General features: G+C 40.9%; 1 protein-coding gene and 1 long non-coding RNA gene across 3 annotated transcripts in view; one reads left to right on the top strand and one right to left on the bottom strand.

Moving 5' to 3' along the window:
- SLC9C2 (solute carrier family 9 member C2 (putative)) overlaps positions 1–6,941 on the top strand; it is a 115,178-nt gene extending 108,237 nt beyond the window's left edge. The window contains exons 25-28 of the mRNA XM_004027915.5: positions 268–453; positions 1,974–2,058; positions 3,984–4,044; positions 6,304–6,941. Coding sequence (XP_004027964.4) covers positions 268–453; positions 1,974–2,058; positions 3,984–4,044; positions 6,304–6,307 — 336 coding nt within the window. The 3' untranslated portion in view covers positions 6,308–6,941. The remainder of the gene's footprint in view (positions 1–267; positions 454–1,973; positions 2,059–3,983; positions 4,045–6,303) is intronic.
- A 684-nt stretch (positions 6,942–7,625) lies between these two features.
- On the bottom strand, positions 7,626–11,978 carry LOC129527659 (uncharacterized). 2 transcript variants are annotated; one of them, XR_008672668.2, is made up of 3 exons: positions 11,913–11,978; positions 8,314–8,384; positions 7,626–8,078 (listed from the first exon to the last, which is right to left on the bottom strand). It is a non-coding gene; the product is annotated as an uncharacterized lncRNA (long non-coding RNA). The 2 variants fall into 2 exon arrangements; XR_008672672.2 differs by lacking the exon at positions 11,913–11,978 and adding an exon at positions 10,112–10,328.
- Positions 11,979–17,989: the final 6,011 nt, after the last annotated feature.

A 17,989-nucleotide genomic window follows, 5' to 3' on the forward strand; every position in this document is an offset into this window, starting at 1 on the left:
TCATAGCCAACTACCCTGCTGTGGCTGAAAGCTCACAATTTAGGGCTAGGCAACAGAATCCAGGGCCCATTAACAACGTAAACACTTGGAATTTAGAAATTTGTCAGAGGCCATTCTGAATGCTAAATAAATCCTGTCTGTTGATGCCAGGGGCTGTGTACCTTCTGACACCCTCAAATAATTCAGATAGATCAGTAAATCTGTTTTCTTCTTGATACCATCTGTCAGTTTGTATGACTTATTTTCTAAAATGCAATTTTATTGTAGGACTTAAGGTTTCAGAACTGTGTGATGTTCAATCAAGCATATGTGGAAACTTTATCAAGCTATAGTGACATGACTATTGATAATATGACCATGAAATTTGTTATCATTGTGTATGGCAGTGTGATTGATACTAAGACAGAGGAACCATATTTTGCACCTTGCATTATACCTACAACCTGTGAGCAGGTAAGAAATATCATTTCTAAAGAGTCTCTTGCTCTTCACGGTGCTCCAAAAGTGACTTTAAAACTCAACTGACCACCTTAAAAAGAAATTTAACCTGGAATGACCCTGTAGTTCTTACTTGCCTTTTACAAACAGTAAAAATGTACCGAGGGCTTCTGTGTACTGTAATACAGGTGCCCTACACAAGGGTGTGCCCAAGGGACAGGGAGCTGAAATCTGCCTGCTGTTTGCTTGCCACACCCTTTGCCCTGGCGTGGGGCTGTGCCAAAGGAAGGATGAGATGCAGTAAGTTTTCCCTAGTTTACACCAAGGCAACGATGCCGTGTTCTAGCATAGCTCTGGAAGTATCTGCACTGGTTGACAAAAAAGGAGTAGAGTAGGGGCCACATCACTTTGTTGACACATTAGGGGCTATGGGCACTTGATAGTAGATCCTGGGCCCTGGGCCTCAGCATTCCATACCTCTGTAAAGACAAAGGAAGTGTGACCACCTAGGACATAACAGGGCATGGGAAGGGTAGAAGCAAAGTCCCTAATGGCCCAAGCTGCCTGCCACTGGGCAAAGGAATGGGGAGGACCCAGAGGCCATGGGAAGAGCTGACATCTCTTTAAATCTGGCAGTAAGTTTCTCCCTTATGGGAGAGACCTTTTCTCCCAGTTCAGACTGTGAAAAGTCATTATGAAAATTTGTCCTGGAAAAGTTGGTAAACCTAAAAAATGAATTTTCTTCTTTCAAAACATTCTTATTTTGTACCTTTCATCAATTCAGATGATGAAGGTAATTTAAATGTTTTTAATAGAAAATTAAAATCTTGTTTAGCTTTGAAACAAAGGATGGAGGCAAGAAGCAAGGAAGCAACAGGAGTAATACTGCAGCTTAGTTTCTTAAGAGACCAGGGTTTGGAGTCAGGCACACTTAGGCTTAAAACTTGACCCCTGTGCCTACTTGTACTTGAGCTTAGGTAAGTTGCTTAACCTTTCTGACCCTCAATTTCCTTCATGGTAAGATAGGGATAAGGTCAGCAGCCATCTTATTGGGTTATTGGGAGGATTAAATGAGATAATATGTGGTAATCTAAAAATGATAGTTATAATGATTACTTGTTTGATGCTGGCATTCTGGGAGGCAGATTTTATGGCACATGGGGCAAATGGTCTAAGAAAGGAAGACAGTCTTGCCATCCTGGGAATGCTGAGCCTTGAGCCCTTGAGCATCAGTGTAGGAGTAAAAGTAGCTTACTGGATGCTGGGGATTCCCTGCTTTCCAAACTGGGAATTTCCAGCCTAGTTATGAGTAAGGTGTAGAAATTTCCTCTCTGGTGTCTAAATATGCAAGGACAATTTGTTGGTCTAAGACTTCTCAACATCAAAGAGGATTTGAAATTTAGAATATAGAGCCAAGATTGAAGACCCAGCTTTAGGCTTTGGCTTATTTTTTATACTCTTTGGAAAGATTAGGAAGCAGCCAGGTTAGAGATCAAAGAGTGCTCTTTTGACTAATTTTGACTTTTCTCCTCTAGGTTCAGGGAACTTCTGATTTAAGCAAGCTACTGATAATCCAAGCATCTGAGCTTACCCGAAGAAATAGTAACACCAATGTCATGGGTAAGGGGTAGACCTTTAGTGGTAGGAAAACTATTGAGAAGGAACTTCAATACATGTAAAATTCCTTTAACTCTAAGAAAGTGATTTGAGAGGGCACTATGTGGGTTTATCATTAGTCCCCATCCTTGGGCCCACCCTGGCTGCCACATTGCCCTGGGAGGTCACATATGAGAGACTTCCAGACCCTAAAATCCAGGTGGCTCCTTCCTCTGCCATGTCCCTCCCTCCATACACTAGTCAGGGGAGAGCAGCTTCTGCGATGCACTCTGTTGCTGCCCTGGTAGGCTGCAGCCACATGGTGCTGGCAGTGCAAGAGTGGGGAGGGAACAGACTCTTTCACAGGAGCCCACGTATGGGGAACTGGTTTGCTCCCAGCAACTGAAGGGAATAGGAAACCTTAGCCATGCTCAGTGAGTATTCCAAACCATGGTCACAGCTACAAGTCAAATGACTTGCCTTGAGTATGCCTTGATAGTCACTGAGTAGTTATAGTTACGTTTATTAGCATCCAACTGCATGCATCATGGTGCTAAGCATTATACAGAGAAGACTTGATAGGAAGAGCTTGCTCTAGAAAAAACACACACAAGATCTTTCATCTTGTGCTCAGCATCCCTGCCCTCCCAAGCCCAATGACAACATTCTCCCAGCTGCCCTAGCTTGAGGACACACTCTAGGTTTGTAACTCTAACTTGTACCATCCCAGTGTTTACAATTCATGTGATCCATCAGTTTAGCTATTATGCAATTCTTAATGGATTGTTGCTTTGGGGGGAGGATTTACATGATTTCAAATTGTGTGTGAAGAGTGAGGTTTTCTCAGTCTTATATCTCACTATTTCTCAATTGCATGCTTTTTATAAAATGCAGCCCCACTGTGTGCTGGGTACTGTGCCAAGTGCCAATTGGTGAGTGAGCCAGATAAGGTGTTTGCCTTCATGGGGAGGAGAGACAGACATTTAATAAGTAATTATGCTTTTCCCTTGGCAGCAATTTGAACCTCAGAGGTTCCTGTGGCTCACCCTCTTCTAGGGTCATATGCAGCACTGTGATTTAGGGAGCCCCCTCTGCTCCTGGGTCACGTTTCCAAGTTGGCTAGCACTGAGATGACCATTTCCCCAGCTCACAGTCTCTGAAGGTCTGCCGCTCTGCTGCTTCCGAATCACTCTTGGGGCACAGGAATCTATGGCAAGGCTGGGAACTCAGGGTCTAGCGTCAGCCCCCTTGGGGCACTCTAAGAAGGGCTATTGAGTCAGAGATCTTAAGCACTGTCAGGGAGCAGGGCACAGGTCCCTAGTGTTCTTGTGCCTACAGGCCCCTTTTCTTGATGAGTTCCTCTGTAATCATTTTTAGATAGAGGGAAACACATCACTTTGTATTCCTCATGGGTTTCAGACAAAAGTCACAAATGGTAGGCACGTGGACTGGATCTTTGACTCTTAATTTGTTTAAGAGTCACTTGTTTTCTTTTAAAATTTTAAAATTAGTTGCCAAGTAGAAACAAATGTTTTGCATTTTAAAAATGCAGATTTTGAAGTTTTCATGAAAAAATAAGGTCTGCCAGCACTCAGCCCTAATTCCTGTATGTGGCAACAGATAGGGCTGAGTATCAATTGGCTTCTATAGAGGGAGCAGACACTCTGCAGCTTGCCACAGTCCACACTGCTTGCTCTCGCCTTTACCCCGCCCACTTCAACTGTTTACGTGATCTGCCTATTCTCATATGAGTTTGTCAGCCCTTGTATTGGACTTTAGGGAGCCTACTACGAACCTCTGAGGGAAGAAAAACAGGGACATTTGAGAGGGGGAAGGGAAAAGGGAAACTTATAGGGAGAAAGCAAATAGATATTTCAAAATATTTTCTGGTTGCCTTTACTCTTAAATTCCTAATTTACTTTTTCTGTTCAATGCTTGGATTTGGTTAGCCTCAGTCAACATGGTCTTTGAACCACCAGGAAAGAATATAAATGGAAGACAAAAGATGAGGTAATAAACTTGACACTTTGATTAGAATTTTTTCTTATTGCAAATATTGAACTATACAGCTAAAATAAATTGAGGCAAAATAGCAAATTGTAGGTGGTGAGAAAAGACACTCCTAGCTACAACTCATTAATTTGGACAAATTAGAATAAACCCCATTTAAATTACTTAAAAATTAAAATTACAGAGTATTTTTGAAAGACGTAATTTTGCCCCACCCCATTTTTACCCCCCTCACTGATATTTAGGTCAAAGAGTAGGGATCTATGGAATTTGGGGTGAGGAGGGACATATATCATGCACACATGTAGACACTAGAGTCTAAATATCCATGCTCTGCCTTTGGAGTGTGGATTCCTGGATGTACAGATTGCTATGCTTGCAGTTTGTGGAGTCACAGGCTGATCACACGCATCTTCCTAGAGTACCAGTTTTACTTGAGGATCCTTTAAAGAAAAAGGTTAACTCATTTAACTGGTAGGTTATTTGAAACATTTTATATTAAAAAACATATTATCGAGTAGGATGACAAATTTGCATGAATTTTTAAGATAAAACAAGAGACTTCAAGACATTTTGTTGTGGAGAGTCACGTAGATATTTGCCCCTACATCTTTTCCTTCTTTCCTCAGTAACCAGGACAAATTTAGAGAAGTTTGAGAAGGCTGGAAGTCACGCCTAGAGTTGAAAAGGAACATGGGCCTGTCTTATTGGACCAGGACAGAATAGAGACAATTTTGGTGGTGGTGGGGCAGCCTGCAGGGCTCATGACTCTAGAGGTCTCTATTAGGGCTCCTGTTTGGGCCAGAGCAGACTGCTGGGTGGACTGGAGGAGCAGATGGCTCTGACAGGTTAATAGGGTGCTAGACAAATGCAGAAGTGGGCCAGGTAGCAGTGATGGTGCTAAGCACAGGCTTCAAGGACCTTTAGCCTTTTCCCAGCCAGGTGCCAAGTCATCCCAAATAAACAGCTTTTTTTTTTTTTTTTTTGAGATGGAATCTCACTCTGTCACATGGGCTGGAGTACACTGGCACAATCTTGACTCACTGCAACCTTTGCTTCCTGGATTCAAGCGATTCTCCTGCCACAACCTCTGGAGTAGCTGGGACTACAGGCACATGCCACCATGCCTGGCTACTTTTTTGTATTTTTAGTAGTGACAGGGTTTCACCATGTTAGCCAGGATGGTCTTGATCTCCTGACCTTATGATCTGCCTGCCTCGGCCTCCCAAAGTGCTGGGATTACAGGCATAAGCCACCGCGCCCAGCCATAAACAGCAAGAGAAATCCCTTGGCCCACATTATCCCCAACTAGACAGCCACCCTAAGACTCTTCTAATAGCAATGTTGGTCCTGCCACTGTTATTTATGATAATCAAGGTAGTCTGCAGAATATTTGTTGGGGAAAGGAAAGTTGCATTGACCAAATTTATGGTCAATAGTTCCTTTAAACCAGGTAACCTGGTTCTTTTTAGGCAGCCCTCCTAGGGCCTTCCTCTCCTCTCTCTTAAAGGGACCTTATTTCACAAAGGGGAATTAAGAGTCAAATAATTGGTCTGGCATGGTGGCTCATACCTGTAATCCCAGCACTTTGGGAGGCCGAGGTGGGCGGATCACGAGGTCATGAGATCGAGACCACCCTGGCTAACACGGTGAAACCCCATCTCTACTAAAAATACAAAAAATTAGCTGGGCGTGGTGGTGGGTGCCTGTAGTTCCAGCTACTCAGGAGGCTGAGGCAGGAGAATGGCATGAACCTGGGAGGCGGAGGTTGCAGTGAGCCGAGACCACGCCACTGCACTCCAGCCTGGGCGACAGAGTGAGACTCTGTCTCAAAAAAAAAAAAAAAAAAAAGAGTCAAATAATTGAGTTCCTCATTTGTTACTATCTTGTCTCAGCCCCCATTACTTAAAAAGATTCCCATTCTGATTTACAAAAAAAGTTTCCAATAGCCCTGCAATCAGTCATAAAGTTAATTAGAATTCAACTTCTGTGACATTTCTCTTCTTCTTAAACACACCTTTGATAGACTACTCTCATTGAATTAATGTAGTATCTCTTCACAAGATGACAGCGTAGAGATGCACATGTAATTAATTATATGCATCACTCAAAACTCTTCATATGAAGATCTTTTAGGAGGAATGTTTCAGATAATAAAGTAGAAATGCTTACATAAGTTTTCTGGTTCCATTTAATAGGTAAGAAGTTTTTCCTGAAATGTTTATAGGCTAATATTTAACTTTTGACTTTCTTTTATAGTTGAAAACTGGATACCATTTTAGAAAAGGGTATTAATGATACAAATATGATGTGTGGAGTCAGGTTAAAGACCAAACTACTTTCCTCGCTCAAATACTAAAGGATTATCTGCAAGGAGTTTACTTAGAAGCTACCGAAACAGGTTACTGCTGCATTTAGTTTATAAGCAATGGATGGACTTCTGTAAAAATTCTTAATTTTAAGTAGTTGCATTATATTTGGGATGTTAAAAAAGTCTTCAGGATAATATAAAATACACTGAAACATATGTCCTACCAAATGAAACCCTGTTTCCAGCTAAGAGCAAATTTTAACATAGTGCATTATAAAAAGTGTTGTATAACTGATATGTTACTCTCTAAAGCATAGAACCTGTAATTTTCATTTGTGAAATTGTTATAATTAGTGCCTCCCTAATATTTTCCAGAGTATAGCTATTCTCCCCTTCCCAGTTTGGTAAATATTGAAAAACAGAATTATATTCCACAATCTTAGTAACTTTCAGTAAGTAAGTAACTTTTGCTTTCAGTGAAATTTAGGAGAAATTAATATTCTCATATTGCATAGTACTGTTTGATGTCACCTTTCATTTTATTTTTAAAAATCAAATAAAGTTGAGTTTTATGGTTGTCTATTTATTATTAGAACCCATTATTCCTTTTCATCTCAACAAGACTGAAAGGAATACATAATACTTTAGAAGAAAACCATAATAGTGTTATAGGAAAGGGGTCAGATCCAGACCCCAAGAGAGGGTTCTTGGATCTCGTCCAAGAAAGAATTCAGGGTGAGTCCCAGTGTAAAGTGAAAGCAAGTTTATTAAGAAAGTAAAGGAATAAAAGAATGGCTACTCCATAGACAGAGCAGCCCCAAGGGCTGCTGGTTGCCTATTTTTATGGTTATTTCTTGATGATATACTAAACGAGGGGTGGATTATTAATGCCTCTCCTTTTTAGACCATATAGGGTAACCTCCTGATGTTGCCATGGCATTTGTAAACTGTCATGGTGCTGGTGGGAGTGTAGCAGTGAGGACGACCAGAGGTCAGTCTTGTCACCATTTTGGTTTTGGCTGGCTCCTTTACTGAACCTGTTTTATCAGCAAGGTCGTTATGACTTGTATTTTGTGCTGACTTCATGACTTAGATTGCTTTATCCGTCTGGGAATGCAGCCCAGTAACTTTCAGCCTCATTTTACCCAGCTCTTATTCAAGATGGAGATGCTCTGGTTCACATGGCTCTGACATTTCCCTCTCCCTTTTATGAAAGAATCCTTAATCCTGAGGGTTGCAGAGGGATGACGATCCATCTTCTGTAGCTTTTTCAGATTGAATGGGGTGATGATATTCTTGCCTAACTATGAGGGTCTCTTGCATTCAGGGTAGAGAGGAGCTTAGTAAGAAAGCATCAGTATAGTAAGGTCCGTTCATAATTATTGAATTTTGACAAAAGGTGATATCTGGAAGATTTATAAGTGTTTAATTTAAGAAAACATTTAGGGCCGGGTGTGGTGGCTCACAACTGTAATCCCAACATTTTGGGAGGCCAAGGTGGGTGGATCATGAGGTCAGGAGTTTGAGACCAGCCTGGTCAATATGGTGAAACCCCATCTCTACTAATAATACAAAAACTAGCCAGGTGTGGTGGTGTGTGCCTGTAGTTCCAGCTACTCAGGAGGCTGAGGCAGGAGAATCACTTGAACCCGGGAGGCAGAGGTTGCAGTGGGCCGAGATCACGCCACTGCACTCCAGCTTGGGTGACAGAAGGAGACTCCATCTCAAAAGAAAAAAAAAAAAGGAAACATTTAGTATGCTTGTTCTGTTTTCCTACACAAAGAGTATAACAGCAATATATTCCACAAGAGTAAAACAAAGTAAGTAAAGTTATATTCTAAATAAACTAAATTAGAAGGCTTTTCATGAATTGGGCAACTGTTGGAGCTAAGCTGGTATGGGGTTAGTTGGTTGTAATATGCCCAGAATTAGAATACTGATCCAGATTTTTACATTACCTGTCCTCTTGTTTTTTTCTGAGCAACAGTCAGAGATTACTGGTTGGTTCATAGGAATAAGCAGGGTTAGCCTAAATTGCAGAAACAGAGACAACTAATGAGACTAGAATTTAATAACAAGTGTACTATAGTTCTTGAAACATAATATTTCTCTCTCCAGTATTCCATTCTTACTAAAGACAAATCATGGTGAGACTGATTTACTTTATTATACATGGCCTGATTATTTGTATAAAGTGCAGCAAGAATAATTGTTTTTCACATAGGTTTTTTAATTGGCTTTGATAGAACTCTGTTTTATAAGGAATCTCAGGTAAGACTTTTTAAAAACTGAGTCCAGCCATGGGTTTGTACCCTCTAATACCTATGAGTTGGGTAAGTTTCTTTCCTCTTGCAGTCCCGAGATAACTTACTTCTACTTCTACTGGACTTGATAGAAAGTGACATTCTTTAGTCACCACAAGTCAGAAACCCTGTACAGGGACTGTGTAGGCAAGGTATGAGGCCAGTTCCCCAAAGGGCTTTTATTGGCTCTACAAGTTCATTTTAATTCCTTAAAGGAAAACACACCATTCCAATGAAAGCCTTGGTAAAATAATAAATTTCTGCAATTGTGCCCTTTTACAAAAGAAAACAGATTCTTATTGTACTTATGCAAATTACTATATTGCCATAAGTTAGGAATACTCGCAACTAGTTTCCAAATTCTGGAGAAATCAGGTAGAGAGAAACAAATATGCTCCAAATTTTGTTCACAGTAGTATATTTTACTCAATTGCTAACAGCTGTAAATAGAAAAACTCAAAAGAAAAGTTTCCTTGACTCTGAAAAACAAAACAAAGGATTAGCAGCATTTTAAGCAAAGTTAAAAAGATTAGTTCAGTTTTCTATTGGTTCAGTTAATTTAGTTAACACCTGTTCTATTTTATATTCATGAACATTCCAGCTCTTCATGAGAGTTCTAAAAGTTGTTTTCTCTATTCTGATGTTATAATCTCCAAAGTTATCAGAAAAACCTGCATTTAAGAACACCTGTTAGAGTCCTACAATTGATTATAAACCACCTTCTAAAGAGGATTAAAACAAGGTAATAATTGTCTGTGGCTGACAAAATGTTTTAGGGCAGCCACAATCAAAGAAACAATTGACAAGGAAATTTGTTACCTCTGTGGCATACAATGATTTTATGTAACAATTATAATTGTTACTGATAATGTACACTAAGTCATATCAGAATTATAGGAGTTTCCCATAATTTTGGAATATATACCAATAACACATTTATGAAAATACAGCCCAAAGAAAACCAAACACCATTTTATATTTGAGAATACTTCCTGTATGACTTTCTTACCAAATAAGCCAAATGTCACTGTTGCATTAGTGCATTATTTATGTCAAACCCAATTCTTAATAAAACCTTATAAATAAATCCATCCAATCTTAGTCAGTTTGACCATAAGGTAAGGTTCTCATAAGCCTTTTATAACCCTTTACAAGTTTTTGTTAAAGAGCAGATCATAAGCATGGTTTTGCTCTAAGAAAAACCTGTTGTGCTTTTATTCCAATGTTTAATTTATACAAAAACTGAATAATATTCCCTTAATTTGGCCAATGTCCACACACAGACTCTCTTTTATATATATATATTTTACAAACCTTCCACATTTGTTTAAACCTTTAGGTTTATTCTATCCAACTTAAAACAATTCTTTAACCCTTTAGGCAAAAAAAACACTACATTCTCATGCCTTTTTATAATCTTTTACCAAAAATATATTTTACTTTCCTTACACACCTTACATGTAAAAGTGTTTCTTCAATAGTCTCAATTACATGTTACAACGTTAACTTTTAGTGACTTTTACTTTTGGTGGAAGCCCTGGTTAGTAAGCAATTTGAATTGGGTACTAGGTGTGGAGCCTAGCCCAGGACGCACCAGGCAGAAGTGCAGATAAGGGCTGACTCTCCAGCATATCTAGGGGTGTGGCTAACTCCACATGTTCCCATGCCTTACCTAGCAGTAAAGCAGGCAAGTTGTACAGTAGGAGTCATAGTGGCATTTTATGAAGCATTTAGGAGGCCTAACAACCTTTGAATTGTACGACATTTCTTGCATAAATTCCCTTTCACAAATCTTTTCACAACTTACACAGACCATCTGAGACGTTCTTGGACTTTCTGATTTGTCCTAAACATCCTGCCTTTTAAACAACCAGTCATTTTACTTTAGGACAAGAATTTACCATACAAGATCCTTTTTTATATAAAATCTCTTTTTAAATAATCTTCTTTGTATAGGTAGGGTACATGGCTAATTTCACATGTCCCCAAGCCTTATCTAGAATCTAATGGCTTGAAGGTAGGTAAATTGAACAATTTTTAAAAGTCAAAGAAGCAGTTTATGACCTTAAAGCATTTAGCAAACTTAATATCTGATCTGCATAATTTAGACTGAACGTTTTTATCAAAATTTTAAAGCTGTTTTTATTTCCCCAAAATTATTAAAGTTACATGAACTAAAAGGCATTACAGTTTTTATTTTGCTTTCAAAATATTTGATTTTGTTTATTTTTGTTTAAGCCAATTAATGAGTTCTTTTATATAAACATTACACACAACACATATATAGCTACACAGAAAGACAAAAGAAGATTACTACAGTAGTTGTAAAATTTTTCATTTGCCAATTTTTAAGTTTCTTAATTGGATTACTGGCTTTAGGGTGGAGCCCTTGGAAGAAAAGGGCCAGGAAAGAGGTCTCTGGTGCCTCCTGTTTTTCCCTAGGAGTCCAGGCTGTTAGAGCTTGAACTGATTCTAACCATAGCACTCTTTAATAAAGTCCTTTTAGAATTTCTTATGCCAAACGGCCGATATTTCTGGCTTTTGAACTTTACCAAAGGTAACCTCCTGGGTGGTTAGAGAAAGGAAAATTTAAGACAGTCCATGGAGGAAAATAGAACAGACAAAGTCATGCAGATATTAAACCAGAAACAACTTACTTCCTAGGTGGGGAATTGAACCTGGACTGCAACTGTGAAAGTGCAAAAACCTTTGTTACTGAGCTACAGCACAGGGCAGTCTCCATTTTCTTTCCCAGAAGGAGTTTAGAGTAGTTGATTTTGAGCTTGCAAAGGCTTTTAACTGTTTAATATGATTTTTAGAGCTAACTATGACATGAACCCTAAAATTCCTGCTCCCTGAAGGCGGAGACCAAAAGAATGTACCGCCACATGGTTAAAAGGTCAAGCTCCCAAGGACATAAAACAAGGTGGAGACTTCATCCAGTTTTTTTGGTTTGTTTGTTTTAGGGACCTGCAGCCAAGTTTGCTACTGACCAGCCTGCTGGGTCTTCTTGAAAAGCAGGCTTACAGGTGTTCTAAGCCCATGTTTTATCCTGAAGTACCCCTCAAAACAGAAAAACAAATTTATACTACAAAATACATCAGCTTAAGACTAGCCCTAGAATTCTTTTTCACATTAATCAAAACTTTACAGAGGAAATAAAGACCGTTTTTGTTTGTTTGTTTTTTACCATTCATTTAACCATTTGCACAGAGAGAGAGAAGCCAGAAAGCTGACTGGTAAGAAATTCTTACCCTTTTGCTGGCATGCCAGGCTTCTGGCTTCCCTTTCCTTGAGCGGCCCTAGTGATCCGGCTTGTGGCACCATTGCCCTGGGGACCAAGCCGCATCATAAAGGAAAATTATTTTTTTCATTCTGACCAGAGCAAAATACATGTGATAAAACATAGACATTAGCCACTCTGCTTAGCACCCAATATCAAACTGGCAAGGCTTAAATTTGCCCCCAGATGTGCCCTGTCATCTTTAATCCAACCTCTGACTTGGAGTTTCGACATGTGGTCTCTGGGCAAGATGGCTGCCATGAATAACAGAAAAGATAGGAAAGGAAAAGTAGAGCCAGGAGCAGTGGCTCACACCTGTAATCCTAGCACTTTGGGAGGCTGAGGCGGATGGATCACCTGAGGTCAGGAGTTTGAGACCAGCCTGGTTAACATGATGAAAACCTGTCTCTACTAAAAATACAAAAATTAGCTGGGCATGGTGGCGGGTGCCTGTAATCCCAGCTACTAGGGAGGCTGAGGCAGGAGAACCACTTAAACCCGGGAGGTGGAGGTTGCAGTGAGCCAAGATCACACCACTTCACTCCAACCTGAGCGAAACAGTGAAACTCCATCTCAAAAAAAAAAAAAAGAAAAAGGTAGAGAAGGAAAGTATGCCTGTGGCAGGGTGGGGAAGGTGAAGAGCTTAGGGAGGCCAGAGAAACCCACTTATTCCATCCGACAATGAAAAAGTTCAGGTGGCCGCTTGTCGGTAGCAAACAAGTCTCTTCCACCAGTCCCATTAGCTCTCAAGTTTCCCCTTTTAGGGAGGGAAAAGTTCCCCATGTCCCATGATCCTGTACATGCCTAATCCTGTCACCCACAGCTGTCAGCAAAGAGTGCAAGGCAAATTAATACAACGAGAATAGCAGTTAACATTCCATAGTACCAAACCTGTTCTTAGGGACTTTACTGAGAGGGGCCTCTAACCAACCCCCTAAATCTTAGAAGGGACTCTAACCCTCCTAAGTTGGGCCTGTAACCCAAGGTTGGTCAAACGTCCTTGCTTTTTATTAAGAGAGGCCTTTAACCCACTCAGTCTTAGGAGAGATTCTAACTCCCCTAAGGTGGGCTTCTAACTCAATTCCATTCTTTACCTGGGTACCCCACCACTTACCCCAAGTCATCCAATCAGTGCTGCAGTCTATTTTCCTTGAGTTTTGGGGGGTCTCCTCAGTATTGTCCCTTTTGTGTTCGTGAGAAAGATGTTACTGGACCCCACCACTTACCCAAAGTTAGCCTTTGGGTTGGGGGTTTCTGCAGTACAGTCACTTCCCTTGTCACCAGAAAGATGTTACAGGACCCCACTACTTACGCAAAGGTAGCTGTTGGGTCAGGGTTTCTGCACGATAGTCCCTTTGTGGTCGCCAGAAATGTGTTACAGGAAAGGGGTACAGATCCAGACCCCAAGAGAGGGTTCTTGGATCTTGTGCAAGAAAGAATTCAAGGCAAGTTCACAGTGCAAAGTGAAGGCGAGTTTATTAAGAAAGTAAAGAAATAAAAGAATGGTTACTCCATAGACAGAGCAGCCCTGAGGGCTGCTGGTTGCCCATTTTATGGTTAGTTCTTGATGATACGCTAAACAGGAGGCAGATTCCCTTTTTAGACCATATAGGGTAACTTCCTGATGTTGCCATGGCATTTGTAAACTGTCATGGCACTGGTGGGAGTGTAGCAGTGAGGACGACCAGAGGTCACTCTCATTGTCATTTTGCTTTTGGTGGGTTTTGGCTGGCCTACTGCAACCTGTTTCATCAGCAAGGTCTTTATGACCTGTATTTTGTGCTAACCTCCTATCTTATCCTGTGACTCAGGAGGCCTTAACTGTTGGGGAACACAGCCCAGTAGGTTTCAGTCTCATTTTACCCTGCTGAGACCAGCTCGGTCGGGGAGACCCTAACCCAGCAGCGCTAGAGGAATTAAAGACACACACACAGAAATATAGAGGTGTGGAGTGGGAAATCACGGGTCTCACCGCCTTCAGAGCTGAGAGCCTCAAACAGAGATTTACCCACATATTTATTAACAGCAGCCCAGTGATAAGCATTGTTTCTATAGATTATAGATTAACTAAAAGTACTCCTTATGGGAAACAAAGGGATGGGCCGAAATAAAGGGATGGGTTTGCCTAGTTATCTGCAGCAGGAGCATGTCCTTAAGGCAAAGATCGCTCATGCTATTGTTTGTAGTTTAAGGACGCCTTTAAGAGGTTTCCGCCCTGGGTGGGCCAGGTGTTCCTTGCCCTCATTCCAGTAAACCCACAACCTTCCAGCGTGGGCGTCATGGCCATCATGAACATGTCACAGTGCTGCAGAGATTTTGTTTATGGCCAGTTTTAGGGCCAGTTAATGGCCAGATTTTGGGGGGCCTGTTCTCAACATTACCCAGCTCCTACTTAAGATGGAGTTGCTCTGGTTCACACACCTCGGACAGAGGTAAGAATAGAAGGGAATACAAGAGAAGAAATCAAGTTCAAACTATTAAGAAACTTCTATACCTAGCTTAATAAGGCAGTATTTCTCAGCATGGTCCTTGGAGCATCTGTGTGTCAACAAATATGAGGTGTTTCTGAACATTACAGAAACCTGACCACAGTGGCATAACCACATAGGGGTTCATCTTTCCAGTTTAATAGGATGTCTGGAAATAGGCAGACAGGAGTGGTGCAGCTGCTTCAGGATGTTATTATGGACCCAGGGTTCCTGTAGCCTACTTCTTCTTCATCCTTGGCTTGTGATATTTATCCTCATGGTGGCAAAACAACACCTGTTAACACCAGGCCTCCCGATTGTTTTTCAGGAGTAGGGCTAAGAGCTTTCTCCTAATGAGGCTTTGCCTTTTCAGTTAGGAAGGGACCTGACCCTAGGCCAGAACTGTCACATGGCCACACCTATTTCAAAATTCACCTTGAGATGAAATGGCACCTCACCTTGTTACCCTAATGCAATCTTGGTGTTCTTAGTAAGGCTTAAGAGGGAAATGGGTATTGGTTGAACAACAGCAGTATTTGTTGTATTCTGTCACAGGTCACCTGGGTTGTCAAAAGTGAATTTGTGAGCTGTGTGTGGTGGTATGTGCCTGTAATCCCAGCTGCTCAGGAGGCTGAGGCAGAAGAATCCCTTAAGCTCAGGAGTTGGAGGCTAGCCTGGACAACATAGTGAGACCCTGTGTCTAAAATATTGTTTTAAAGTTAAAGAAAATGGATTTATAGCCACCTATGGAATCAATCCCTGAGGGTAGGCCTTTGGGCTCTGCATTTTAATGTGCTCCTCAGGTGGTTTAGTGCAGATTGAAGCCTGAGTTCCATAAGTATAGGTGATAGAGGAGTAGAAGAAAACATACGTCTGTTTGTTTAGGAGGCGGTACATCACCATATATTTGAGACAACTAGAGGATAATACTTCATCCCATGCATATATTAGGATACTGTGAGCTGCAAGTACCAGAAAACCCAACTCAGACTTAAATACTGAAGAAATTTTTATGTAATGCAAGTTAAGAGGCAGGACATGTTTGTGATTGGTAGACTCAGTGAAGGTCATCAAATATCAGTTTTTCTTTCTCTCCATTCTGCTGTTTACCTTTTCAGCCTCATTCTATGGCTGATTCACTACTCCTAGGTTGTAAGACAGCTACCAGCAGCAATTAGTGCTTCATGTTTTCTTGTTTATATCCAGTGGGAGACAAACAAATGCTTGCAATTGCTCTCCAGAGTGAGAAAGAATTCTAGAAACCTCCAACAATCCTCCATTTGTGTCTCATCAGCAAGAAGTGAATTACATGGCCATTTCTGAATGACAAGAGGGTAGCAATGGCCTTTTAACCAGTTAACGCTATGCCCATTAAGCTAGAATCAAAGTTGTCAGCATTTCCTCAACTTGCATTGTTTCAGAGGAAGGGTCAAATGGATGTGAGGGAGTAAATCCCTATGCCAGTTCACTGCACCCAGTAACTGGCATCCTGACTTGGCCATTTAGGCACAGCCATTCTGGCTTCTCATCCCTTTGCTGAGCTTCTCACTGCAGATCCCTATCTTTTGGTTGGAGGTTGGGGGTAAGATCAGACTTTTGACAAGACCACAACAAAGGAATCACAGGTCTATCACTTTGGTCACCTTAGAAGACTGTACACTTTAGAAGACTAGCCAAAGCATTTCCTAACTCTTTGAGGTCACATAGACTGCCTCTCAAGTTGTATTTCTTTCATAGCTGCAGTAGCCATACATTAATTCACTTGCTATAAATAAATCATTGGATGCATAATGAAATTTATTCTTTTCTATGAAAATTGAGGGCAGCAATTCTCATAAGGGGACTCTACTCTCCCTGCCTAATAGTGTTACAGTCATGCGTCATGTAACAGTGCTTCAGACAAATGATGGACCACATTTATGACAGTGGTCCCATAAGCCTTTAACGGAGCATTTATAGAAACCTAATATATTGCATTTGATGTTGGCATTGCAGATCAAGTAGGGAAATGACTGATATTCAGTAATGATGCTGGGACATTTGGTTTTCAATATGATAAAATATATAGAAAATAAAAATATATACCATCTAGGTTTGTATAAGTACACTCTATGTAATGTTCACACAACAAAGAAATTGGCTAATGGTGCTTTTCTTAGAACATATCCCGGTCATTAAGCAATGCATGACTGTGTTTAAAACTGTACTTAAGGACCACTTCTACCCTGCAAATGCATATTCATTAGGTAATATTTTATGTTTGGAAAAGAATACTTGCACAAGGTCTCATGGCTTCATGGCTGCTTAGTGACAGAACCAGAATTCAATTTGAGGGTACATGACCCATTTTCTTTGAGCTCTCTTTCAGCATTTTTATACTGACATCATCTATACTGGTAGAATAGTATATATAGCCAAGCACACACCAAGGCTGAATAAGAGGTAAGAGGGACAATAGATAGATTTGAGGTTGGAGAAAACGTTGATGAATCCCATTTAGCATTTGCAAATTAAACAGCAAATATTCCATCCATCTGTAAACAAGATTCAAATCTGAGTAACTAATGTTGGAGATTTAAACTCTGAACTAGCACCATAAAAAAGGTGAAGCCAGACTCTCCATGAGAGACAAGAACAAAAGAGGCAAATATCCAAGTGAAGAGAAGAGAGCAGTAAGGACCCTAATAGGGAAACAACAGGAGCCGGGGATAGTCAGATTTGTTGTAAGAGGACAGAGAGCATTTATTTATTTGAGGGACTGGGTCTATGTTGCCCAGGTTAGACTCGAACTCCTGTGCTCCAGCAATCCTCCTGCTCTCAGCCTCCCAAGTAGCTGGAACTACAGGCGCATGCCACCATGCTCAGCAGTATTCGCTCAGGGCAAAATATACTGAAATGGGGAGGAATGAGAGCAGGAAGCTAGCTAGCCCTTTTGTCTCTTTCAAACCAGCATTCCCCAGAATTGGAATTTCTACCTACGTTCTTGACCTTCTTAGTGTTACTCAAATTCTACATGTGGAGTAATCAAGGAAACTAAAGGCTTAATGACTTGTCTAACACGTGGCATTAGGGCTTGTTTTACATTATTCTACTCAATAAAAATATAGAGGTTTCGACTGGGCGCATTGGCTCATGCCTGTAATCCCAGCACTTTGGGAGGCTGAGGCAGCTGGATCACGAGGTCAAGAGTTTGAGACCAGCCTGGCCAACATGGTGAAATCCCGTCTCTACTAAAAACACGAAAATTAGCTGGGCGTGGTGGTACGCACCTGTGGTCCCAGCTGCTCGGGAGGCTGAGGCAGGAGAATTGCATGAACCCAGGAGGCAGAGATTGCAGTGAGCCGAGATTGTGTCACTGCACTCCAGCCTGGACAGGGTGAGACTGTCTCAAAAAAAAAAAGAAGAAAAAAAAAAAAAGGTTTCATACAAAGGACTATACCAGGTGCTATGGACTGAATGTGTCTCCTCAACATTCTTATGTTAAAGCCTAATCCCCAGTGTGATAGTATTTGGATGTAGGGCCTTTGGGAGGTAATTATTAAGTCATGAGGGTGGAGCCTTCGTGAATGGGATTAGTGAC

This window comes from Gorilla gorilla, chromosome 1 (assembly GCF_029281585.2).
Source record: "Gorilla gorilla gorilla isolate KB3781 chromosome 1, NHGRI_mGorGor1-v2.1_pri, whole genome shotgun sequence".
In the NCBI taxonomy this organism is placed as follows: domain Eukaryota; kingdom Metazoa; phylum Chordata; class Mammalia; order Primates; family Hominidae; genus Gorilla; species Gorilla gorilla.